At 43.1% G+C, this 25,593-nt stretch overlaps 11 protein-coding genes across 11 annotated transcripts; 6 read left to right on the top strand and 5 right to left on the bottom strand.

Moving 5' to 3' along the window:
* Positions 1-20: 20 nt before the first annotated feature.
* On the top strand, positions 21-1,332 carry EAE98_011660 (uncharacterized protein). Its single transcript, XM_038959282.1, has 2 exons — positions 21-954; positions 1,011-1,332. Exons 1-2 carry the CDS (start codon positions 167-169, stop codon positions 1,192-1,194), a joined length of 972 nt encoding a protein of 323 aa, XP_038804340.1. The 5' UTR covers positions 21-166; the 3' UTR covers positions 1,195-1,332.
* Positions 1,333-4,504, bottom strand: EAE98_011661 (uncharacterized protein). Its single transcript, XM_038959283.1, has 3 exons — positions 3,492-4,504; positions 2,323-3,279; positions 1,333-2,269 (listed from the first exon to the last, which is right to left on the bottom strand). The coding sequence occupies exons 1-3, from the start codon at positions 4,312-4,314 to the stop codon at positions 1,428-1,430; spliced, it is 2,622 nt and encodes an 873-aa protein (XP_038804341.1). The 5' UTR covers positions 4,315-4,504; the 3' UTR covers positions 1,333-1,427.
* A 1,415-nt stretch (positions 4,505-5,919) lies between these two features.
* Positions 5,920-6,642, top strand: EAE98_011662 (uncharacterized protein; the record flags this gene model as incomplete). Its single annotated transcript, XM_038959284.1, has 2 exons — positions 5,920-6,574; positions 6,620-6,642. 2 exons carry the CDS (start codon positions 5,920-5,922, stop codon positions 6,640-6,642), a joined length of 678 nt encoding a protein of 225 aa, XP_038804342.1.
* A 1,290-nt stretch (positions 6,643-7,932) lies between these two features.
* Positions 7,933-8,615, top strand: EAE98_011663 (uncharacterized protein; the record flags this gene model as incomplete). The annotated part of the gene is made up of 2 exons (XM_038959285.1): positions 7,933-7,987; positions 8,077-8,615. The coding sequence occupies 2 exons, from the start codon at positions 7,933-7,935 to the stop codon at positions 8,613-8,615; spliced, it is 594 nt and encodes a 197-aa protein (XP_038804343.1).
* A 255-nt stretch (positions 8,616-8,870) lies between these two features.
* On the bottom strand, positions 8,871-10,501 carry EAE98_011664 (uncharacterized protein; the record flags this gene model as incomplete). The annotated part of the gene is made up of 3 exons (XM_038959286.1): positions 8,871-9,295; positions 9,356-9,887; positions 9,938-10,501. 3 exons carry the CDS (start codon positions 10,499-10,501, stop codon positions 8,871-8,873), a joined length of 1,521 nt encoding a protein of 506 aa, XP_038804344.1.
* A 667-nt stretch (positions 10,502-11,168) lies between these two features.
* EAE98_011665 (uncharacterized protein) lies at positions 11,169-12,968 on the bottom strand (the record flags this gene model as incomplete). Its single annotated transcript, XM_038959287.1, has 1 exon — positions 11,169-12,968. The coding sequence occupies one exon, from the start codon at positions 12,966-12,968 to the stop codon at positions 11,169-11,171; it is 1,800 nt and encodes a 599-aa protein (XP_038804345.1).
* A 321-nt stretch (positions 12,969-13,289) lies between these two features.
* Positions 13,290-14,064, top strand: EAE98_011666 (uncharacterized protein; the record flags this gene model as incomplete). Its single annotated transcript, XM_038959288.1, has 2 exons — positions 13,290-13,660; positions 13,710-14,064. 2 exons carry the CDS (start codon positions 13,290-13,292, stop codon positions 14,062-14,064), a joined length of 726 nt encoding a protein of 241 aa, XP_038804346.1.
* Positions 14,065-14,319: 255 nt separating this feature from the next.
* Positions 14,320-15,145, bottom strand: EAE98_011667 (uncharacterized protein; the record flags this gene model as incomplete). Its single annotated transcript, XM_038959289.1, has 2 exons — positions 14,320-15,027; positions 15,080-15,145. 2 exons carry the CDS (start codon positions 15,143-15,145, stop codon positions 14,320-14,322), a joined length of 774 nt encoding a protein of 257 aa, XP_038804347.1.
* A 583-nt stretch (positions 15,146-15,728) lies between these two features.
* On the top strand, positions 15,729-17,708 carry EAE98_011668 (uncharacterized protein; the record flags this gene model as incomplete). Its single annotated transcript, XM_038959290.1, has 1 exon — positions 15,729-17,708. One exon carries the CDS (start codon positions 15,729-15,731, stop codon positions 17,706-17,708), a length of 1,980 nt encoding a protein of 659 aa, XP_038804348.1.
* Positions 17,709-23,156: 5,448 nt separating this feature from the next.
* Positions 23,157-24,261, top strand: EAE98_011669 (uncharacterized protein; the record flags this gene model as incomplete). The annotated part of the gene is made up of 4 exons (XM_038959291.1): positions 23,157-23,442; positions 23,513-23,693; positions 23,742-23,931; positions 23,986-24,261. The coding sequence occupies 4 exons, from the start codon at positions 23,157-23,159 to the stop codon at positions 24,259-24,261; spliced, it is 933 nt and encodes a 310-aa protein (XP_038804349.1).
* A 443-nt stretch (positions 24,262-24,704) lies between these two features.
* EAE98_011670 (uncharacterized protein) lies at positions 24,705-25,263 on the bottom strand (the record flags this gene model as incomplete). The annotated part of the gene is made up of 2 exons (XM_038959292.1): positions 24,705-25,057; positions 25,194-25,263. 2 exons carry the CDS (start codon positions 25,261-25,263, stop codon positions 24,705-24,707), a joined length of 423 nt encoding a protein of 140 aa, XP_038804350.1.
* Positions 25,264-25,593: the final 330 nt, after the last annotated feature.

The following is a 25,593-nucleotide window of genomic DNA, read 5'->3' on the forward strand; positions in this document are numbered from 1 at the left end:
GCCGTATAGAAACAAATTCAACCTTTTTGTGCGGTATCGGGGCTTGCTTGAACCTAGACCGTCACTTCTTCTGAGTCAAATTGTTTAATCCTTCTCAGTTTTTTGAGATAGGAATACAACCGTTAATAATCTCTCAAGAAGTATTGGATAATTTCATTTATTCAATATGGCTTCACGCAAAGCTGTTCTCTCGCTCTCTGGAGTAAGGGCAGCAATCCCTAAACGCAGTACTTCTATTACCCCTCGACAAATTCAAAGATATCAATCCTCTTCTACTTCAGCTCTAGAATATAAGGCACTTCACCGTCGCATCTCACCTCTTCCTACGTCCGATGCTCCTCCAGCATGGTCAGCACAAGCAGCTGTTTCCAATATTCTCTACGAAACCCCCGCTCCCTCCGCCACTCCAGCAAAACGCCATGTCCTTAACTGTCTCGTGCAAAACGAACCCGGTGTTCTATCCCGCGTTTCTGGTATTCTCGCAGCTCGTGGCTTTAACATTGACTCCTTGGTCGTTTGCTCTACTGAAGTCGAAGACTTGTCTCGCATGACAATTGTTTTGTCCGGTCAAGACGGTGTTGTTGAGCAAGCTCGTCGCCAATTGGAAGACTTGGTTCCAGTTTGGGCTGTTCTCGATTACACTACTTCACCCCTCGTACAGAGAGAATTACTTCTTGCGAAGATCAATCTCCTCGGTCCGGAATACTTCGAGGAATTGTTGGCGCATCACAGAGAAATTACTGCTAGTGATCCTGAAGCTTTGCAAGGTCAAGATGATTGGGCTACAAAGCGATTGGCAGAATTGAAGGATAGCGATGATTTCCACCCCGTCAAATTGGCCCAAAGTCAAGCTTTGAGACATAAGCATGAGCATTTGAAGTCGATCACATATTTCACACATCAATTTGGAGGCAAGGTCTTGGATATCAGCACACACAGCTGTATTGTCGAGGTGTAAGTTACCAAACGCTCGATTTGCGCGTGTAAATGTACTAATCATACGTTTTTAGCTCCGCTAAACCAAGTAGAATCGATTCATTCATGAAGTTGATTGCTCCATTCGGAATTCTCGAGTCTGCACGCACAGGTCTCATGGCTCTTCCTCGATCTCCATTATATGGTCCTAACGAACAGGACAACTTGGTGAAGGATGCTGAAGAAATTGTTGATGCAAGTACTTTACCTCCAGGATAGATTTGATGATATGTGGTTCAATGGATATGGAGTTGGCGTCACAAATTATCTAAAATAATGGAGGATAAGATTTATTTCTGCATGCAATTCTGTGTATCATTTATACATCAATAAAAATTAAAAATAAACGACGATGTTTCCAAACGCCAAATCAAAATGCGCCTAATGACCGCAGTTGTTAATACTGCTCCCAATCTATGATCTAACTCATACAATCTTGAGCATTTCGCTCCTCAAAGTCTAACATGAGCACCAATCCCGGAGCCCAAATACCAGATTGTCTCCGTCCATTGACCAAGTCGAAGACCAATTGTGCCCTTCGCATCTAATTTTAGAGTGCCACCTAATGCTCTCTCTACTGCGTCATATCCTACCCCATCAAAAGACCAGTCGACGGGTAATTTGGGCGATTCGCTTGCACCAGGGGGTACTGCGAAAGGATAGTCGTAAACAATTTTGCCAACTGTTTCGGTATGGTTATAAAACGCTTCAGCATCAATAGATTCAATGTAGATTGTGTTATGTCGTAAAGGTGAGAGTAATGTAAACTGTGCTGTTGATGAGAAGAGATGGAAAGTTGCATCATCAATGAAGTGCGGTTTCCCATCATCGGGACCCTTATCGTTCCCAGTCCCAGGCGTCGATAATCGAGGTGTAGGCATCGTGACTGCAAACTTGCTAAGTGCCTTTCCGAGTTTTGGTTGGTATGGAATTGATCCTTCATGAGTTTCGAAAGTAAGAGTCGTATTGAAACCAGAGACATATTGCGAAATTAATTCTCGACCAATTTTGCGCCCCTTTTCACCACCGAATGTCATGGGATCCCAAGTAGCTTCAACAAGAACATTCGTATTATTCCCTCGAGAGACTCTGATATCGCGCACCGTAGCATCACCGATTATTGAGCCGTTATTCAAGATATGGATATTCACGTAAGGAATTCGAGCAGTGTATTCAGTTGGATTAGTGAAGTTGATTTTCGCTTGGAGATTGATTGATGTCCGCCCTGTGTTGAATATCTTCAAGTCGCCAACCTTGAGGTTGAGTTGGTGGAGATCACCGCCCGTAGAGATCGCTGCAATCCCGTCAGCTTCAGTGCAGTTGCGCTGAAATTAATAGGTCCCTAACGTTTCAAGGGAACAACTCCTTCCGCGGGTAAATCTTTAATAATGAAATCACCTAGCACAGTAGATATTTCAACTTCAACCAAAGCATCAATCTTAAGACTAACAGCCTTCCCACCCAGATAATAATCAGCCACGAGATCCCCAAATACATCCTCGTCTGTGATTTCTAGAGGCGCATTTTTGATATGTGATTCGATCTTCAAAGAAGCATCGCCTTTATCATTAACTCGTTTCGATCGAGCTTCCTGCCATTTTTGTAGGTTTAGCACACCTAACTTATCTCCCTTGTAAAATACATCGGCTTTCGCACGAACTTTTGAAACGTCAAGGCTAAAATTCATCTCCTTAGGCAAAGCTGCTAATACCATTATATCCCCAGAAATTCTTGGATTTGACTCGGGCGTTCCAGGCTCCGCAAAAGGTCCAGGTAAGCTGAAATCTGTGTTTGTGAGAGAGAAGTTCTTGATCAATTGATCGAATGTATGACCTGGGAAAGGTACTGGTACAGTGACACTTGATATAATTTGAGTGATCCAATCGGGAGTCTCTGGAGATGGTGCATTTGAACCTCGAACAAAAATGGTGGTGTCATTGCCGTGAATGTAGTCACTGAGAAGTAAATCCAGCGGCGAGGAATGTGAATTGGGGCAGGTTTGCAAAAGACTTTCAGGTAGATCTCGAACGATACCTGCGACGTCAAGGGTAACATCTGAATATGGCTCGATCATGATGTCATCAGTAGTGGCATCAGCGAGTTGAATATGTGGTTCGTCGGCAGCGCAATTCGAAACAAGTATATCGAATCGCATCGGAGGAATACTCAACCTTATTGGGTAGCTATTTACCAAGGATAGCGAGACTTCAGCAGCCATTCCACGATGGCCATCTTTGGAGAGAGGGATCTCCTTAAAGTTGAGACGAGTTATGTTATACTTGGGAATGGCTGGAATTTCATTGCCTATGGGTCAGTTAGCAACTTGATTTCAAAGTGCAAGTTTTACATTGAGAGAGAATCTAGGAAGTGGTGACTGCGCTCGCGGGCAATTTTTTGAATACACCTATAAACTATAGATCGTGTGTATATTGCCCGAAATACAGCCACGAACTTCCTTCAACCGATACTTTTCTCCCCAAAGTACAATGACGCAAAAGAACGATAGAGAGATTGACCTTCAAAAATCATTGACTCGGATATACTCTGAGATCCAAGCGGAAGTAATCCTGACTTCAATGTGACATCGGCCTTGCCCAATACCCGCAACTGTCCCAAACGACCCTCTAACCAGTCATTGGCAACCTGTCTTAATCCATCGACACTTCCTGCTTTAAGATCGGTAACGAAGTCGATTGGTGTGACAACACCATTTTGAATATTTACCACCACCTTGGGCACAACAGCGGTTCCGATGAGAAGATTATCATATTCCGGAAGATAGACCTCGAGGTTCGATTCCTGACTTTCAACCTCTTTCGCGATCCATGTGCCAAATCTTCCAATATTCCTAACAGCATTGTTCTTGACCCTTGAAGCATCCATCTTAAAGTTTACTTGTACGCGAGCTTTCACTCCATTGGCGGTGAAGCTGTCTATCGAGAGGTTCGTAGGCTCGATAACAAGAGATTCTTTGGCATACTCTTCAACGATTGCAGGCGCGAAAAATGCACATATCAGAATGATGATGCCAGCCAAAAACAACATGGTGACGGCGAAAATCGTTGGCCATCGCAAACCTTCATTGGCAGGCTTGCCAGAGTCTCGATTATGGATAGAACGTAGAGATTCTGCCGCTGGCGATACGATTCGACCATCCTCATCTTCGGGTTCTTCGCCATCGTATCGAGGAGTATCATCAGAGTGCGCTAACAAGGGCGATGATTCGTGTGAGTCGCCAGAATTGTCCAAGTCCTGTGAATTGACAGAACGTTGAGAACGCTTCGACGATGGTCGTTGCTCTGGACTGAGCAGGAGTGGAGACCCCGCACTGTCCGACATGATGGAGATAAGGATAATTGATTAAGCTGGTGCCGGTATGTATCACTCGACGCACCGCGCGAGGATGGATCTAATGATATCAACAAAGTGATATTATGTTTGATATCCGGAAGATGATGAAAGTAATGTTTGAGGTGTCTTGAATATTGGAAGGCTGAGTGGGCGTCGTAAGTCTTGTATAGGTTCCTGGGGAGTGTAAGCAGCCGCCACACCGTGCGTTAGCTCAGAACGCCTTATATTAATTGATTGGGCCAACGTAGTAGTTAGTATATTTATGCATGCATTGTGCCTTTGTACCTGAAAATTATGAATTGATGCCAACAACCTTCCTTCCTTCCAAGGTTGTCAAATGTCTCAGAAATATGTATACACTCGGAGGCACTGCTTCGACTGCACATGTACAGGATACACCATATCTTCATCCTATCTTTATATTTCACCAACAAGCAAGAACACGACACGTTCGTCCTACTTTGTATAGATCACATAACTGGGCCATCGTTCTGGCCAATATTAGCCATGCCTAGGATCGAGTGTCTAGAAGATATTGTGTCATCAAGTATGTGATCACTATAGGATATCCTCAATTTCGGGCCAATCCTCACCTGAAATTTCGAACGATGAAGTACCCGGTGTGGTAGGTACAGTATATGGCCGAAATCCTGATGCTATATTCATTACTATGGTATCTGATGCAAGTGCAGAGTCCTCAGCAATAGAACGATGAAGATTTACTCGTCCTTGGTTTTGTATTGCAGTGGAAGTCTGATTACATATAGTGAAACCACGCGGTCTAAGTGCAACGCGGTTGTTCAACAGGGGATATATCCTGAATGAACTCGGTTTCTGGTAGTTTCCAGACCGATGTTCGAGGCCGTCGACTAATAAATTCCAAATCATGAAAGATATTCATAGGCTCCGCGGCAATGTCACGATAATCTCTGCAGATTTGTTCGCGGCTGTCATAGAATTGTCTTGCCTTTCCTAAAGTTTGTGGTGGTCTCATCAAGGATTTTATCAGTAATTTCTTCGAGTTCTAAAATTACTTCCATGAATGACTCCCATACTATTCCATGAATGACTCCCATACTATTGCTCCTTAGAAACTCTCCGATTCCAGCTTTCTATTCACACATATTGAATGACCAATGGTTTAATGACAACATTAGTCACTGTGCAGACTCATTGTCTATTAAATTTATGACTCGTAATAACATCCATTGACTCTTCGGAGCACTCGAGTATACTTGAACACATACAAGCTATCCTAGTTCTTCTTCCCTCGCTCTCCCCCGTACACAAACATACTACAATCCATCAAATCCACACAACGCAAAAACAAAACATCAAAACTTACTTTATTGTATCTGCTGTCTCCTCTATCACGCCAATTTTTCTCTCATCGATCAACATCTACCTCGATTTATCACGCTTCAATTTGCAGCAGGCATTAACCAATCAAGGTCTATCCCCACATTCCGTGGAATTAGTTCAGTAGGATCTACCTCTGCTTGATAGCTAATTCATTAGACTAACCAAGTAGTTATTAGAGACATGGAATATACTGAAAATCACAATACTCTCGTCCATAATTTCAAGGACCATATGCGATCTTACGATTCGAGAGGACCCGAGCATCCTGGGAGGGCATTAATTCCAGGGTGGCGTCGAGAAGCTCAACTGAAATTCCTTCTTCGAATTATACAATCTTACAATTTAGAGCTTTGTTGCTACAAATGGGAGGGCAACGTAGAGGTCTTAGATATCGAAAATGATATGTACGAGAATATCAAATCGTTAGGAAATGATGGATATTTACCTACAGATATTGTCGAGTTAGCGGAGCGCCTTCAACGTGATGCTCGACCGACAAGAGGCATTTTTCGGCTGTTTCAATTCGCCTACCAGGTGGTTACTGGCTCGGATTTCAACTTCATTCAACCCTATAGGTGGTGCGATAAAATGGCCGCAACAAATCGCATCAATGGTTTAGACAGCAAGGTTTTGGATGATCATGATAAGGCCAGATATAATGCTCTCGTCGATTTGAAAAATCACTGTCAGCCAGATCGTGGCCAAAACGACAACGCAAACAGCTTGAAAAAACTACTTGATTGGGCAGAAAGAGGCTTGAAAAATGCTCCGGGTAAGGGGTCGTCGCCCTCAGATCCTGCAATAACTGAGAAAGAAGCCGAAGAGCTTCGGAAGCGATTGAATGCTTATAAACGAGAGGATGCAGAGAGATTTAAGGCAGAATCAGGTACGATCTATAAAGGCGATACAGAATATTGCTAACCATATACAGAGCGCAAAGCTCGTCGGCATTAAGTCTATGACGTCAGAAGACTTCTGGGGGAATAATGGAGCTCGAGGTTGATATTTTTTAGATGGTGGATGACTGGGATTCGACTTTTGCGTGACTTTGATAGTACCCCATAGCTAAATGGAAACTATCCTCAAGACCTCATTACAATATTGTGAATTTTTTCTATTGTTAGTAAACATTTTTAGTGACTCTACGTTCGAATGAGACTTGGCAATAAAATGCCGGCCGACTTTCATTTTTAAGCTTTGTGCTGTACAACCTTGCGAATGATACTCAACCTTAAAGACTGATAGACTCTATTTTGTCTAAGACGTAGATAGATGGGGGCCTAGATAGAGTAGAGGCTGGTGACCTGATAGATTTATGTAGAACGAGTAAAGAATAAGTGAAACGAGGATTGGGTAACTGGCATACATAATTATCTTGAGCGAAGTTCTTTCACAAGCCAGCGAAACCCAAGATGTCTAATTTATACCATCATATATAACAAACAAGATCCAAATCGCACAACTAGTCATCGAAGTATCCCCAAGAGACCATCAAAATGATATCCTGGAAGAAATGATATTTTTGCATTGTACCAAGTGCGATCACCTTCATAAACATCATGTCGCAAGGTCGCTTTAGCGAAGGGGCTAGGATGGATCACATGGAGTGGGGTAAATCCCACGTCTGCGCGTCCATTTGATGTAGACATAAAACTAAAATACCTATTATGACAATATAATGATATTAACACCATGGTACCAAGGATTAGCACAATATCCAATATCAGGGCTTGCCTTTCGAACATTACCTTTCGTAACTACAGTTCTTTTCTCTCAAACCCGCCACCGTATCACCGAACAACCTCTTCATAACCAACCAAACCTCAACCCTTCGCTGTAGGGAAGTACTTCATGGACATTCTGGCCGAGCATATCAAATAGAAGGAATCTTATCCGAGAGGTTAAGCCCCATGCTATATGTTTACCGAGCAAGATATACCAACACTCACAACCTCATTAATATTCCATCATTCCACAAATCATAAAGCTCATTTTTATATCCAGCGTTGAGGGGAAGAAATTCGTCATCAAGAACTGTCTCAAGGGTGATTTTCAATATCAACAAGAGCTTCAGGAACCTTTGGCTTCACATCCCAATTTACGGACATTCATAGATGCTATACCAAATTTCGAATTATTTGTTATGATTTTCTCAAGGACAATCTTGTTCAGTTCTGCCAGAGAAATTTGTCTGTAGAGACTAGGAAGGGTGTTTTGAAAAGTGCTCTGACTGGATCAGCTGAGATGCATGATAAATTCATCGTTCATGGAGGTATGGATATTTTTTATGGTATCCGTCGTAAGAGTAATGGCATGGCTTAAGGGTCAAGAATTAAAATCATACCTTGACATATATCAAACCAAGCAATATTCTCATTGACTATGAAGAAACAGCCGACAAGCTTCTTCACATCAAAAGCGTCCGCGTCTCAGACCTAGAGAATTCTATCATCCTCTCTCTTGGTAAAGGAGTAATCGACGGTAAACTTGACAATCAATTCTGGCGCAGTCCCGAATCTTGGTGCAAAGCAAAGCAAAGCATTTCTTCTGACGTCTTTTCTATGGGCATAGTTGCCATCTACATTATGGATCCACAGATATTATTGTATAATGGTTTGAAAAATGAGGATTTAGTCGATCGCGAAGCATGGAATCAGATTTTAATGGGGCACATCTCGTTTTTCTGGGACAAAGATGACTATCTCGCGTTTCTAGATCACATCGGGGAGGATAATCCGTTCTTCGATCGTGGCAGCGATATGGCCAATGACTTTAAGGGCCCGATGACACCTGTACGGAAATGGTCGTATCTTGATGCAGAGTTTACAGATGTGGTTGTGAATCTGGCGAGGTTAGATCCTGAGAGTAGGCTCAGTACAAGAGAGGCTTTAGAACATCCGTTCTTTGATTATGACAGTACATTTTAGTCAATAAGTAACAATGAAGTAGGAGTCAATTTCGGTATGAGGTTCAAAAAAACATCATGAGAGTCTGTAGGAGGCCAAACGAATACTAGGCAGATACTGTCTGATTGATCGAATTCTTATAGATTTTTTCAGATAGTTATGAATAGAAATTTCTGGTCGTCTTGAAAAGCCTAGGTGATTGGTTTGGCCAGTCGGCCTGACTCAAGTGAGGCCGTCATTACATTTCGCTCGAAATAAATGCTATAGAAAGGAGCATCATATCCCAAAGGAGACTTTGACTCCATTCCTACTCTCCATCTGCAACTTATGCTGTTCCACAAACCTCTCCTTAAGATCACGGTTCTCTAGACTCGTGAACGTTTTTGCAAACCTCACTAAAATATAAACACATTCATTGAGCACCATTTGCTGTGCAGGACAAACTCGATCTCCCTTGGAGAACGGAATATACGCCCGAAGTTGCGCGGTTCCAAGCTTCTCCCATCTCTCTGGCCTAAATTTATCAGCATCCGCGCCCCATAGATCCTTATCCAGATGCATAGATCTAAATATGTAATTGACTTCGGTTCCACGAACAACTAATACTGGATCTTTTCCATCTAGTCCTCCTCCAGTAGGTAAGATGCAATCTTCGCCACATGATCGTATACTTCTTCCAGAAGGTGCAAGTATACGTAGACCTTTGGCATATTGAGTTAGCAACATCATCAACGCGACAATCATCTGATAAGTGAACTCACTTTCATTCACAATAGCCTTTGCATATCTCATCTGCTTTAACGACTCGTAGGTTAGAGGTCCGTCATAGTTCGACACCTCATTTTGAAGCCGATTCCACACTTCAGGATGCCTTGCCAAGTGGAAGAAGACGTTTCCAACAGCAATGGCAGTTTGATCTCGTGCTGGAAGAAAGATATTGAGCAACTGAGAACGGAGTGAAACACGGTCTTTTGTCGTTTTCAATAGCTCATCTAAGAGAACAAGTCGTCTGTTTGGGCTTGGGGAAATGGTAGGACTGGAAGGTTCTTTCGCTTTTTCTATCGCTCTGTCAATTTGCTGGTCGACAAATGTGTAAATCTCGTCACGAGCCTTCTTCCAAGACCTGTCTAAGCTTTGCAGAAAAGCAAACTTTCCCAAAGCGACCCGCAAGCCGATGCCTTTCAAGGTTGTGTCAAAAGCTGCGAGAAACCTCTCGGTGTCAAATCTGCCTTTTCCCGGTTCTAAGGTATTGATCGAATTACCAAAGATCAATTCCGTGGAGGTATCAAGAAACTACATGTGTCAGTTAGATTAACCAAATTTTCATTCTAGGGGCGTCATACAAGTCGTTTCAACAAGGGCAACAAGTCCACAGTGGTACCATCATGCGGTATCATAGCAAGTAGGATATCCATACGCTCTGCTAGGACGTCTAGATTCGATATTTGTGCCCTTGCAAAGATCGATTTCGAGGCAAGGTGAGCTTGCTTCCATGATGAACCATCTGTATTAAAGATTCCTCGTCCTAAGAAGCATTCTGTAGCATACAGCCTAGAAGGCTCTACTATGAATTTCTTCTGCGACCTAACAAGGATGGTGTGTATGTTTTCTGCATCCATTGTGTAGATGGCCTTTTGGCCCCAACTATTGGCTTCGAAGGTCTTGCCATGCTTATCAAACAAGGATTGGAAAAAAGCAAAGTTGTTTCCATTCGAGATACTCTTCACTACACCCACGAACAAATCGATGCCCCAAACAGGATCTTTGTGTGAGTAATGACGTGGTCTGGAACAGTTATGCTTCTGTCGAATTCGTTCCTGTCTTCTGCCCTGGACCAGCTTGCTGAAGAAATGAAGAACGATGATGGCAACTACAATGCATAAAGAAGTACCGTGGTTGAACTCCATGTTATGTATCGAAGATTGACTCAAGTATAATTCTTCGAGATGAGGAGGCGCATTGGTCGGTATTTTGATTTTTGGGTCAGAGACCGTATAAAAAGTATCAAGTATGGACAGTGAGCTTAGAAGACCAAATGAATAAACATCAATATTCGTAAGAAGTAAGAAATAAGATCGCTTCTATATACTGAGATATAGTAGTGGCTCTGTGAAGTTTGGTCTCGGTCTCTTTTTCTGCTCGCCAACCTGAAGTGGTCATAACACCGAACCAACTGTTTGGTAAATGAGTCGTTCAGGACCAAATCGCTCAGAAATACTGACTATAAGCACTGTACTTTTCCTGATGAAGGACTGTACGAAGATTCGCAGGGATGTATGAATGTACTATGACAAGTTGGTGACATATTTCATTTGGAAGAGTCCAATAATTGAACTCACTGCACCAACACTATCGAACATCACCAACACCCCCCATCATTGATTACATTGCAATATTGCTGCAACATACTTATCTCGTAAGAATGATATGCCGACAGCAAACATCTACATTGAGTGTGTTGCATCGCGTTGAGTTGGACGCGGTCCTAATTTCAAAAGTGGAATACTACGGAACGATCATCGCGGTCTTTATTTGCATCATATTTTACACTGATATACATATCAAAAAATCTTGTTACCCATTTTCAGGTATACCAATCCTATATAAATCCGGCATGATGGCATTTAGCTGCCTCTCATCTGGCTGCCATCTTCCTCTTATATCTCTCCACACCTCCACTGCCCTCGCCTGACCAGAGCATGTCGCGAAAGCCTTGAGCACATTCGTTACGATCCAAGTCGACATGTATATACCTTCCACACCTTGGTCGAGGGCTTTCAAATATGCTTTCCACACACTTTCCAATCTGGCAGCCGTCCACTTCGTGTATCTAGTACCACCATGAATACAGAATCCCTTGAAAAGAGAGAGGAAAAGTGCACCGTGCAAGGGAACGTTGAAAAGGCCCATTTCTTCTAGAAACTTAGCCGCTTTGTCTAGCTCGCCTTCTGTAACTGCAAAATGATTGACCAACAGCCTATAGGTTTGAATATCCGGACAAACAATGGAGCTCTGTTGAGCTTTCGCTCGGCCTTCTGGATCATGCTTGAATTCCAACGCCATTCGTAACAACGCGCGCTTGACTTCTCTGCGATTCTTGAAATGCCTGTGCCATTCCTGTGTGCCCGAACGTTCCGCATGCATGATTTTCATTCGCTCATAGATATTTAGCGCAGCGCTTGGCTCATATGACTTGATAAGAGCCGAGATCATTGCGTTGAGAACAACGGTATCGACAATTTCTCCAGCATTGACTAACGCTGCATATGCTGCTCGCGCTCCATCACCGTCGCCTTTCAGACCACAAGTAAATATCATGCTGACATAATGAAATCGGTTGTACTCGAAGCCCCTGGCTATCATTTCCTTGTAGATCATTTCGCCAAGGGTAAATTTGCCGGCTTTGCATGCGACATCATAAAGAACATTGAATGTTGCATAATTGCCTCTGACACCTGCGATGTGCTCCATTTCCCTCCACAGTTTCAAAGCACTTTCGACCTCTACATCTGTGGCCTTGGCAACGTATTTGGAAGCAAAAGAAATGGCACTTGTCCATTCCGAAACACTTAAAGGAATAGCTGTTGATTTCATATCGTCGACAACCGAGAAGTACCTGAGCATCGAGTGCTCGTCTTTCCTTTCTACGATACTCAAGTGGCGAAGTAACATATGTCTTAGGTTGGCTTCTAGATAAGGAACTCGAGGTTCTGGCAGTTCACGGTAGATTTGATATATATCTTCCGCCTCATGGGAGTAGAAATTCTTCAGTGCAGATTCCAGCTCTTTGAGCTTCTCTTTCGTTTCGTCATCGGCAGGCCATGCCTGATGAGTGGGTGGCCATTCATCTTCCTCTTCATCCAAAATTTGTAGGTGGGGAGCGTAACCTGGCTGGTGAAGGTCTGGAGATTCCATGACGGGTAATTGATGTGTATACGAAGTCCCATGGTACTGATCCACAAGCTCCATGAGCTCCTCTCGAGTCTGATTTGCCTCATTCGTGATCTTCTTTTCGTCCACCGCAGATTGTGTATTATATGTATAATTTCGACCCTGCGTATTGAGTTTGGTTGACCGCAGATCCTTCGTAGATATGTTAGGTCTGTGAGAAGTGAAAAAAGTTACCGGTTGTAAAGGCTTTGGGGTGTGTTTGTGGCAATGGCCTGCACTGGCAAGTGAGGAAATAAACCATGCTTCGAGTCCGACTGTACTTGAGACCATTTGTATAGGTTTCCTGAGATGATGTCGTCGGGAAGACTTCGTGGAAGCTTTTGGGATGTCAATTGGATATAAAAAGGAAAGAGCTTGTCGAGGGGCTGCTAGCTTCGAGATGAGGGTGCTGCTCGTCGAGGAGGAGATACAAGAGGAGGACATGAGCCGGCTGACATTTTGAGTTTTTGTCAACGTCTCTGAAAAGTCATTGGAGCCAGGCCAGCCCTCCAGTCCTTATCTGCCGTTGTGGTTGACTTGGGAGCTTGTGGGGGGTTGAGGATTGATATGTTGAAAACTTTAGGACTTATCGCCAAAATTTCCAAAATTTTGGCGGAGATTGCCGCCAGACTTCAAAAACCTATCAATATTTGCGACCCAGAACACCACCACCCCCGCAATATTGTTCATAGATTACTTTGAGATTGTAAGTTCGATATTTTGATTGAGTGAAATAGATCCTAACGTTTCGAAAGTTCTGCGAGTATGAGGGGCCTCAATTTAAAGCCATCGCGCGTTTACCAAACGGCATCGGCATTACTCGCATCTGAAAGTATCTCCCAAGCACCACCATGGTATAAGACAATCGGCTCAGTACCCCCTTCTGAAATCCTCACACGGACGCAACCTGTTCAACACCGAGGAAGCAATGGCAGACCTAGGACGAAAAAAGCTAGCAAGCTATTCAAACCACAAACTATTGTATACGAGGAAGATCGAATAAGACAAGAATTCTTCCGTGATCATCCATGGGAGTTAGCAAGACCTAGAGTTGTGCTGGAGGACGATGGACGTGATGGGCAAAGATGTGATTGGAGTAGAATAGCACAGCCAGGCAGACCTTTGACCGGTGAAAGGTAAAATTGATTCTCAGGGTATTGCGACGTTTGGTTAACATTTCGACAGTGTGGTACAGAGGCAGCTTTGGCTGATACACAATACGCAAATGTCTAATAGTGAGGCTTATGATATAGCACGGAAGGAATTCTATGCTCTTCGTCAGGAAGAGGAGATCGAACGAAGGATCGCGAAAGAAGAGGCAGAATACGTTGGAGCATACTTTCATAAAGGTGCTTTGGAGGTTGGAATGGAGCTGGAAGATAAGAGCTACGAGGACTGGAAGGCATGGGCTACCAAAGAAGTCGAGGCTGCGAACTTGCAACAACAAGGAGCATATACTGGTGTTGGCACCGAAAACGAGGACGCTGCTCTTTTGGATGATGCAGAGGCTGTTGAAGAGCCAGCAACAGCTGCCGCATGAAAATGCTCAATCTTACCAAAGGCATGTACAACAGCATTATAAGGGCAAAATTGGCGTTAATGAGCATAAAATTTACTGGGTGATGTTGGACTATAGTTTTAAAGGATCTATCAAAGGACATTGATAGATGCGGTAGGGCTAGTAGGTCACTGATATTCCTTTGTGTGGTGATTGTCTAGGCCCGTTGTACTGTTCATAATTGAGATTACTCAACTTGGAAGGATAGCATATTACTGATGGTATTTTGGCGTTCTGCTAGTGTACCAAGAAACCCCTCCATTCCACCCTCTTCTGAGGATTATCCCCATTTATCTGTCTAGCAAGGCCTTCCCACTGAACGAGGAATCGATCATAAATACCTAGCCATAACAAAACTTTACCACTTAAGCTCAATGTCTTTACCCTTGCCCAACTTTCCACGTAAATCGTTTGCATCTTCCAAATTGGGGCCACCCCGAGAAATTTCAACAGGAAGCTTGCCATGACCACAAGAACGGCAGTAGCAGGACCATTTGTTATGATGATGTCTGGATATTGCTGGTGTATTGTACTGGTCATTGAAATTTTATATAATGCCTTGAGACATCCCAGCATACACCAGAAGGACGATATGGGCGCAGTGTAAAGTGGTTGATGTATCTCCCTCGCCCTTGGAACAACTATGAGATCCCAGACCCCCGTGGTAGCATCAAACTCGCCAGATTTTGTACATGGCGAAGAAGGTCGAAGCTTCGATTGTATACGCTCCTCGCAATCTTGAGCCTTGATAGAAGAAAAGTTATCTCCCGCAGATATGATATATGTCCGGTGTTTGTATCTTGCTGCATCTGTATCGCGAAGAAGAGATACCATCTCTGCAGTATGACCACCAGAACCAAGAACTACCACCATATGAGAAGGCTCATCTTTACTTTTGACCGGAGGCCGTCGAGAATCCGGAGAGAACAGATAGAGAAGTCGAAGCTACATTGTTTCAAATCAGTGCATCATTCTAGAATATTGGATATGACCTTACAAAGGCAGTGGTGATAATAATCAAGGCTGCTGCTATGATCAGAGACAAGGCTGAAAGGTAAATCATGGCTGGAGCCCATGCGAGGCTGAAGGAGCTAAGTGGGTGTTTCTGGGCCCTTCGAGGAGGGAGAGGATACGAAATAGTCTGGAATATGTGTATAGGAGTGAGTGTATGGTGTAAATTGAATGAATGTAGGGGACGAACTGAATAGATGAATGGGATGATTTGATGATATACGGCTCTCATATCATGAATTACCAACAGTATATGATATGATGTGAACTTGATCAGATTAATTTTGAATTTTGAATTATCATTATCATCATCATCATCGTCATTCTTCATCAGTATCAAATACGGTAAGCATCATTATTGTCTCCTTCCTTTCCATCGATCAATACTGTCCCGAACCGAATCGGTTATTCCTATTGTGTCTATAAAGGCCGAAGCTAACATTTCGAGTAATCGTCTAGACTTGAACTTTAAAAAATCACGCTCAACAACGCGACGCGATATTCAACCCCCCCTTCGGCATGATCTTCATCAGCCATGCAACTACAGCTTCACAAATTTCACAACTTTCAAATCATCAAGACAACTCACACTTTCATCAACTTACAAGCTACCAATCAAATTCACTTCATCAAAGATGTTTTTCAGCAAACGTTTAGTTTGTTTTTACTGTGGACGAAAGTCAAATCTTACATGGAATTCTCAAATCTCATATTTTGAATGTGAAACCTGTGAAGCCACCAATTATTTGGATAATAATGGCAATATTACAGATCCACCGTCGGCGGTCACTGGATCAAATTTGAATTTTCAGGATACCCAAGCAAACACCACTCAATCATCTATATTCTGCGAACGATGCTTGCGGAATCAACAATACCACTACGATGTCATGAGGCAGCTCAATGTCGAGCTTGACCCTGAACATCCAAATTACCAGGCTTCTGAAGAGAAGATCCGTGTTATCAAGAAAGACCTTGACAAGCGTTATCCAATGGTTTGCGAAAATTGCGCACCAAAGGCTCAGGAACAACGTGATAGAGCAGACAAATTCGCAAAATCTGACTGGCTTGGAAGGTTGAACGCTCTCAGCGAACGAATCAGAAACCAAAAGACATGGAAGGATACCTTTCAAAATGTCATATATCAAACCCTCCTTTACCCAACTGCCTCAAAAATCTGGTACCTCGTTGTTATCGGACAGATGCTTGCTCTTGTTCTCGGCCTCTTTAATGCTACAGATATTTTGACCCAGACCTTGAACTTAATCCCCTTTTTAACGAACAACCTGACACTCAACATCATCTCTTTTTTGGCATCTAAGAGATGCTTTGGATGGAGCATATTCCACAACTTTTTGTCATGCGGCATGAACCCATTCTTCTCACGATGGTATCCAAGAGGAAATCCTAAACGTATCGTTGGCTTCTTCGACTGGTATGGATACCAAGTACTCTTGCAACTGGTCTTGCGAGTCATTCTATGCTCCACGTTCGAAAACGGACTTTTTGCACACCTTTCATCCCACATAACGATGATAGCCAATATTTGCACCACCTTCTTCAACTTTCTTATTGCATACGGATCACGTTTCTATCTTGGTCCTAAAAAAATTGCTCTCTGGAAATCAACCCCAGGCCCAATATACACACCATCGGCATTCCAGACCTCAGAAAAGTCCGGCAATGCATTGTCAGATGTTCTTGATGAAATCATGGCCTCGACACCAAAAGGCCATCATCAAACACCTTCACCACCAACACACCACTCTCAACGAAGCAGCCAGTACAATCAAGAACAGTCATATCAACATGATCGTCAGAGTCGCACATCTGGTTTTAACGAAAAGGCTTCCGCAAATACATATGCTCGAAACTCCAATCAACGCCATGAAATTCCGAGACAAACGGATCTTCTTCTGAAAACTACCACCTCTGGCTTGAATCCAGTCGAGTTCAATCATTACCTAGCAACTGGTGAGTTGCCAGACTGGAAATTGCAAGAAGGCGAGGAGATGGATTGGGACCCTACCGTTACTCGTGTAAACCATGACTTCAACATTCGTCATCGTGCTCTGGACACGACATCCAACTATGAGACCCCCGTACAACACTTCGGTCAATCACCATCCTCTTCGCAATCCCTCGCTCCATTTAACGGCCCTTCTCCATTTTATGGCAGATTACCAGCGGCTCCAATCAGTCCGGCTCATCGACTTCGCAATCCACCAAACAGACCAAGACTTGAAGCGCCATCTGCTCAGAGAAAGGAAAATTTCTTCAACAGCATGACCCAAAAGCAGACTTTTGGCCAGACGAACAATAATCGCCATGAGATTCAGATTGCGAATCCAAAACTTCATGTCCCAGAACCTAAAGCTTACCAATTGGACGATGGTTTTGAAGAGGCTTTTGGTAAATTTTCGCTCAAGGAAAATGAGGATTTGCCCACTCAAGAATTCGGAAAACTGAGCTTTGGGAAGGCTCTAGGGTTGAGCTTATTGCTCGGTGGATTGGCAGTGGGCGCAGGAGCTTACTATAACTCCAATTCCTCATCGCAAGACGAGGTTTCCTCGTCACTTGAAGCAATGACAATTGAAAACACCTCCACTATGTAGGTGGGGAACTTCCTCCATGGGTTTTCCCATGGGGCACGTAAGGACCCTGAGATTGTCATTGATTCACTTGACTTGGAACATCTTGTCTTGCGGTGGGGACTCGGGGACTGGAAAATCGGGATTATTAATGGACTTGGATTGGAGTTTTAGTTTTATTGTATAGATTGACTTGGGATTTGGCTTTGGAACTGGCTTGGAAATTAGCATGGTGGTTTTATGGCTTGTATTGAAAGACTTCACGGATTATGAATTATGATTAAGATACCCTGTATAGATAACCTACTTATTAGAAATAGAACAATAACTCGATTAATGATTATACTTTTTAGTTCTGAACGTTGAAAGTGATTATGCAACACCATTGATGATTTGGCACGTGTTGGAAAGTTTCCCAGCTTTTCAACATTTCAACATTGAGTCCTTATTTTTCATCCAGGCAAACTTCCATGAGGTCACTCGTGGCTCCAGAAAAAAACAAAGCACATAGTATGTAGTTGCTTCCACTTGCCATAATTAAGCCTCTTTCCTCCAGCAACATTTCCCCCGCTCTGCAGATGATTTTGACTACTTCTCATCAACTTTCTCAACACAACAACCATTTGGAACGCAGTGGCGACATCACCAACCCCCCTCTCTTTCAACCACTAAGTCGGATATAAATTCTGGCATCCCCAAAGAGATAAACAATTTATTCATCTTTCATGGTTGCTGTTTGAGACAGCAGATTATCAACACCATGAGTGTTTCTGGCCCAAACTATCGCAAGCCTCTATATGATGAAAGCAAGGTATCAATTCCTTCTCCTGGCTCCTTTGAGAATTTCGTATGGACTTTTCCCTTAGGTTCGATTCTATTGCCATCATTGTGAGGCCGCTGTTCGTTTTGGATGAGCCTGGAAAGTTATGGATTCAGTATAACGGTTTTTGGTCTTTTGTACATGAGTGTGTACTAGGTAATCTTTGACTCGAATGATGAAGAGCAATTTTCTTTTACCATCGACCTTTAAGTCACCATTAAACTCTCAGTCCGGCACAGCAACCGTCTTCAGATCAAGTGGTGATTTTTCGGCTTTCGTAGCCACCAAGAAACGTTCAAAGTACGGACAGAAAAAGTCAGGCAATACCATTGGTACTATGCCATTGTCCAAGGAGCTCGAGTTTCAACAATGTTTTTTCCAGACTTCTCTTTACAGAATTCAACGAAACTACAAAATCAACAGGCGTTCCGGACATCTGACCCCCAAATTTCTCCTTCGAGAAGGGCGTGAGGTTTTAAAAAGAAAGTCACGAACTTACAGTATGGTGAAAATGGTTAGATTGAGTGGTTAAGACATGAGAGATACCAACCAAAGAATTGGGAATACTTAGCACGGAATTGCTTTTTAACTTTAACCTTAAGCTTTCTTTCGGAAGGGACGATTCAATTTGACACTTTTTGATTTACAGACTATCCAGACTGATACGGCATACCGCCGATCCTGATGTTTCAACACAGACAATATCATAGGCAATCGACTCACCTTTCTGCAACCCTAAATTTAAATGCAAGTAATCCTTCCTCCTCATCCCCATTGATCATAAATAACTTATAAGCTTTGGTATTTAGTACCGTCCTACTTGTTGTTTCCTTACAGAAATAAGCTTCGTACAGAGACAAAGCCTAGAATGTGTCTCAAATCATCCGCGATTTCTAACTGGCACCCGCTGACACCGGGCACTCCGCTATTGTGAATCAGCCCAATATCAAATGCAACCGCCACTTTTCAAATCATCAGGAATTCTCAGCTTGATTCTCAAGAGGAAACTTTATACATGCTGGGAGAGGAGGCTTGAGCAGGAAAAAGAAAAGGGAGAACGCGGATAACAGTATTCCAAATGTCTAGAACCTCGTGGTGCCTCCACGAGATATACAGACTGAGACAAGTGCACCCTTGGAGGTAAGTGAAAATGCTTGATCGGGGAATTTCACGGTTGTTTCTGAGAATGATATCTACTGCAAGCTTGATAGCATCTCACCACGCTTCAGGAAAATGACTGCACAAAAGTCCCAGTAGTTACTATGTCCGCAGAAACATGGGACTTGGGAGAATAAACTCTGAACTCTCGGTCAATCGTATCTGCTTGTGCGGATGAGAAAAGCCATTAAACTTCTTCCTTCGGCAAGTTCTTCCGCTACCCGCAAGAATTATATCGCCAATAGGACCCTTCTCGTCAGTGATGCTACCATTGACAGCAACCTTTACTCGCCAGGAAGCTTGTTTTCTCGAAGGCTGGTAAATATCGAAAAGTTAAATGCTTAATCTGAAAACCTTTTTTTACCACCGTTTTGAACAACCAGATTGTAATACTGACAAGAGAACCCCCAAGTGAAACATTTCGAACATACCCTCTGGTTTTCCCGAGATAAGAGTCAAACAAGAAGCATGATGGATCAGGTATTCAATGGGGCTTAACTTTGGGGGCTTAACTTTAAACTTCCACAGACGTTTTCGGAAAAATGGAATTTGAACACCAAGTCGACGAAATGCTAGGCCCCTTAACCGCGGAACTTGACGTCAAGATTTATATACCCATGATGCCTTAGGCATCATTCGGCATACAGACGAGACAGACAGCAGTATTTGCACATTATCGGCGGCTTCTTGTCAATGTCGATCTTTATTTGTAAGACCGTTGTTTTCTTGCACCATGAAGGGAATTTGGTGGCTTCAAGGAGGGGAACTTGACCCAGATCAATGGATTGGTTTCGATGAGACTACAGTATCAACTATGTCACAATTCTCAGGGAATCGTAGACTAATGACTTGGTTGAATGCTTGGCGAACGTAGGTATTGTCAAAGAAGTGCGATTGCTTGCCATGTCTTGAATGCAGTCATAGTCATATTAAAGACTATCGGTTGCTATTCTCAAGATCTAGTATCAAAAATTGCGGAGGCCTTGGTCAAATATAACCCAGCTGTCTCCTCGTCATTCTGACAGTTTTTTACGTGCCGGAGAAAATTGCCTGTTCAGCAATGGTACGTAGGACAGACAGAGCTAACCATCTAGTAAGGTGTCGATGACATGTACTCATACCTCGAAATTATAAAGACAATGATTCTACTCGTAGTCTTATCTTCAACAGAACTACGAGTGCCGTCCACGTAAGCTTGAGTTGGGAGTAGGTATGCAATTCATATCCCCCCATCAACCTGATGCACGTAGCAAAATGCCAAACATTCTGTGATAAATCTAGAAGCTGAACAATGGTCTTTTGAAGACGCATTTAAGGTTCTCATGGTATGAATAATTTTTCTTGATGGGACAGATGGTGATTGGTATCTTGGCGAAAATTGAGTTTAGTCAAAGCTCTATGGGGATTTTCTGGAGTCCCCAAGTAACCTTTTAGGGTACTCTATCACCCACGCTAGATTTGGGATTGATTTTTCCTGGTGAGTAAGAAATGGCTATTGGTACGGCAAACACTCGACATATCGATATCGCAAGAATGGAATGCGAGTAAAGGGTTTCTGACATAGAGTAGGATTCAACAGAGATCATGGTGGCGGGACTCGAAGTGTGTGGGGTGTTTGCCGCTGAAGGGGGATATTCCGTATGGTCCATATTTTGACTGGCAAAAGCTAGCTGTCGTGGCTGTATACCCCATGGACTTGTCTCTCTTCCACCGTTACGCTTTTGGGATTAAGCGTCGAGGAGATCATCCTGTGAGTATTTATCGATCGACAATACTGGATTAGACTTATTATGGCTCGGTTGGCTGTTTTTCTGGTTAGGCTAGCTGTATGTTGGATATCACCATGTAGGTAGGGACCTATTACAGACAGCTGGAGGATTACTTGGGAATGTCAAGTACCTAGATAGTCAGCAAATTCGTTGACTATTCACTCACTAATGAGTTTGATCTGGTACTCATCTCCTATCGATTACCATTTATTACCTCGTAATAAGAAGTCTCCTAGCATTATCGCCTGTTATCAAGCCAGAGGGCACACCACAGGGCACACCAAAGGGCACACGAGTACACGAGCACACGAGCACACCACTTTCGCAACAGAACATCGGTAGCTCACACACACTTGAGCAGAAGGATCATTTGTGCATGATCTCTATCGTACAGCGAAATGTTATTTGGGGGTATCGGCGGTCTCCAGTAAAATGCAGTAACCCTGTAGAGACATGCCTTCAAATGCATTGTATCCATAGGAGCATAGCTAGTAATGAAGATGCAGGTGCGGATGTAACGGGGAGCTCCAATTAATCTCCTGATTTGCATTTGCCGCTTAATTTCTCTATGTACGCTGTACAGTGGAAGAAAATCCACAGTTCACTCACAGCCACGTCAATGAGCTACCTGGTATGTCCTGTGAAGAACATAAACCATAATTATGACCTTGTATGTATATTCAATGTATATTCAATATCTACCTAGTATTCACGTATATATCAAAAACATCAAAAAAGATGGGGCATGATTTGCTTTGTGAATCAATTTCCTGGTGAGTTTACGAGTAGTTAATAATAGGTAAAACCTGTATGGCTCAAACTCTGGGGTTCCTCGGAATGCATACCTACCTAGTAATGGAATGGCGAAATGGGAAAATGTCCAGAGCAGGACGTACTTTGTATGAGTACTGGCTCGACTGGGTATGAGTATGTACCAGGTATGAATACCAGGTGTGAATACCAGGTGTGAATACCAGGTGTGAATACCAGGTATGAATGAATATCTTTATTAGTCAAGACTCAAGCCAAATCTGACCTTGTCTGCCTTCAGTTAGATTCATCGGACATTAATAACTTCCTTGGAATTGGCTTACCTAGACAGACAGACAGATAGAAAAGTACTTACTGTACTAGCTCTACTAGTAACTATCGTACTAGGTAGATATCGTAAATCACCAAAAATCATCATTTTTTCTGGAACGATCAATTTTAGTTACGATTCGACAATTTTAGACAATTTTAGTTATGAATCTACCAAGTCTAGCTCTCGCACAATGCTCATTCCTTTAATTTTCCCCAGAATTTAAGGTATTCGGTATTTCCTTCTATTCTTATCAAAAATCGATCGAACTCACCTACCTCCTCCCTCCCTCGTACACGCAAAAACAAATCCACATACACCATCCAACCTTTCCTCTTAACCTCACACGACACCACGACTTTCAGCAGAACATCTACCTACCACCCTCAAAACATCTCAAGACCACCTTAACCGATTCATCTACAGCATGTTAATGAAGAAAGTTATCCGTGGTCAATAGCGGCCAACCGTCAGAGGATAATTTTCACTTGTCAAGAGGATTCCCTTTTTCCAAGCACCAACATACGTCAGAGATCCCTACCTTGAGGATATACTTATTAGATCCCTCAAAAAGGACCATTGTCAAACGACAATCCGTACATATATCACTTTAATCTCCAAATAACTCTACAAGCATCAATAACATGGCGGATGAACTAGTCGCAAAAATCTCCCGACGATCGACAAGAGTTTTCGCTACAGAACAAGAAATTATGCAGCCAGGAAACGCAGGTGTCGCAGGTGTCGCAATGGCCTCTCACGAGGCCAGATACAGCAGCAATCAAGACGAGAAAGACAAGGAAAAGGAAAAGGACAAGAAGCACAGAGAGGCTAGAAGCTCATCCCACCAAAGCCCCCTCCAAAGTGCCGATGTTGGAAAGGATATTGGGACATTGTACCCTGCCAAAACCGAAACGATTGCAACGCAAGGTAATTGGATTAAACTCATATGTATTCATTCCTGTATATTGGATCATTAGCTAACGTGAAGATTGGACAGTAACCAAATCAGTTGACACTACCAAAGCTTCGGCCAAGGAGAAGCAAAAGGATAAAGAGAAGGAGAAGGAGAAGCACGATCTTAACTTTGGCGTCATTGCTCCAAATGCAATTTATCGTAGCAGCTTCCCCCAACAAGAGGACTTTGAGTATCTAGGAACTCTCGGTTTGAAATCTATCGTGTGAGTAATTGCATGACCGAGTTTGATGGCTAGTACTAAGTTCTGAAGCACGCTCGTCAAGAAAGACTTCCCTCCCGAATTTCTCGCATTCATGGAGGCTCATGGCATACGTCATTATGTCATCGAAATGCAAGGAACCAAAAAGGTCGATATTCCCGAGCATATCATGAACCAAATCATGAGGATCTCTCTTGACAAGGAAAATCATCCCTTATTAATCCATTGCAATCATGGCAAGGTAATTAACTCTGATCCTTGTTCGGATCGAATCCAAGCTGATGAAAAGTTATAGCACCGCACGGGTTGTGCTGCCGCCATTATTCGTCACGTCTCGGGCTGGAGTGTTCAGTCGATCGTTGAAGAGTACAAGACTTTCGCCGCACCCAAGGCTCGTGATGTCGATATCAAATACATCACAGAGTATCAAGTCTCAAGTCTCAGTGGGCTCGATCGTAATCAGTCAGTTCAACCAACTGCCCCCAGGTCCCACAAGAAAGCTCGCACTCTCGCTCTTGCGGTCTTGCTTATCTGGATCTACTTTAACTTGATGAGATTTTGGGATCACTAGCTGGATGCATGCCAACTAATTCTCTATGGTGTTTGGGTATATTGGGTGGGACTGGTATCTTTTGGGATAGGGCATTAGAAAGACATCGGTTATGCAGTGCGCGTTAAGGCCGATGCGATTCGGAGTTTAAAGGGTGGTATTGGATTACGGCCACCGCGCTTCACTTACATACTCAAGATAGAGTACAGCATTCTTATAATATACTTTCTTGTAATATGTATAAACTTCTAATTCACACCTGACGATACTCTTCATACAAACAACTCTCCAGACTTTTCATGAGAAATCCTAGATTCTAAACCCAATGACTTTGCTGTTGACAATTGACCGCAGAGTGGCATCCCCGCTACTGCTGTCGAGATTTTTCTTGTGATAACCTTTTGATCCCCTTACCCTACATACATAATATGATACAATACCCCCAACCGTTGTTATTCATACATTCAGAGAGTTTTATCCTCATTCTCCCTCTTGCCAAAAGCATATGTGATTCCACCACCAACCAAATTCAAACCTGCAACACCCATTGCAGCACCTCGGACCATACCTCTCGCTCCAAATTTACTCCCAATTCTTGCATACATGTTCTTTCCCGACGCTTTCCTTCGGTTTGCCAAGATGAGATAGAGACCAGACCAGGCCGCTGTTAAGCCAGCGGAATCAATGGCATACCCAGAGAGATTGAGGTAGGTACTGAAGAGGAAGACGGGGGTGAAGGCTAGGGGAAGAGGCTGGAGGGGGCGAGCATGCAGAGCGGTAGTGAAGGTTGCGAGGAGGACGGGGGGAAGAGGGGAGCCTAGCGTGAGAGATGGGTTAGTTTTCTTTTACTCTCGAAGCGATAGAAAGTGAATTGAATGTATGGTAACCTTTCATGCGAGGGAAAGGACATGTTCAAATCTGTGGAGGGGTCAATTGAGGGGAATGAGACTCACGGCCCCAATCTTGTGCGTAGGAAATTGTAGTCTTTTTGGCATTTTCAACTGCCTGGTCTTGATCGGACATTTTCTTCGATTGGTAAAGTAACTTTTTATATGAAAAGTATGAGAAGTATGAAAAGAAAGCTTCAAATAGACCGTAAATACCGTACCGTGATGTATATTTACATTAACTTGTATACTCGTATGCAACCAATCTATACGGATTCTATGACGACGGTACACAAATAGCCATCACGTGCTTGTATTGTCCCAAAATTCCGGTGTACGATACAGTCCATGCATTAGCGCACGATAGCGAAGAGAAACATCGACAAGCACTTTAGCATCGTGGCCATAACAAACTGCGACACCATCAAGATATAATAGTTATTAGCATTTGCGAAGTCTCAAGTTT

The sequence above is a fragment of the Botrytis deweyae genome (assembly GCF_014898535.1).
Source record: "Botrytis deweyae strain B1 chromosome Unknown BDEW_051, whole genome shotgun sequence".
Classification (NCBI taxonomy): domain Eukaryota; kingdom Fungi; phylum Ascomycota; class Leotiomycetes; order Helotiales; family Sclerotiniaceae; genus Botrytis; species Botrytis deweyae.

Excerpts from the sequence above, each read along its gene's own strand:
- EAE98_011661 (XM_038959283.1), bottom strand. The coding sequence starts at position 4,314 with ATGTCGGACAGTGCGGGGTCTCCACTCCTGCTCAGTCCAGAGCAACGA. Across the intron at positions 3,280-3,491 it reads CGAGTCAATGATTTTTGAAG|GCAATGAAATTCCAGCCATT; the intron begins GTCAATCTCTCT and ends ACTGACCCATAG. Across the intron at positions 2,270-2,322 it reads AGGAGTTGTTCCCTTGAAAC|CGATCTCTACGGGCGGTGAT; the intron begins GTTAGGGACCTA and ends ACGGGATTGCAG.
- EAE98_011660 (XM_038959282.1), top strand. The coding sequence starts at position 167 with ATGGCTTCACGCAAAGCTGTTCTCTCGCTCTCTGGAGTAAGGGCAGCA. Across the intron at positions 955-1,010 it reads CACAGCTGTATTGTCGAGGT|CTCCGCTAAACCAAGTAGAA; the intron begins GTAAGTTACCAA and ends ATACGTTTTTAG.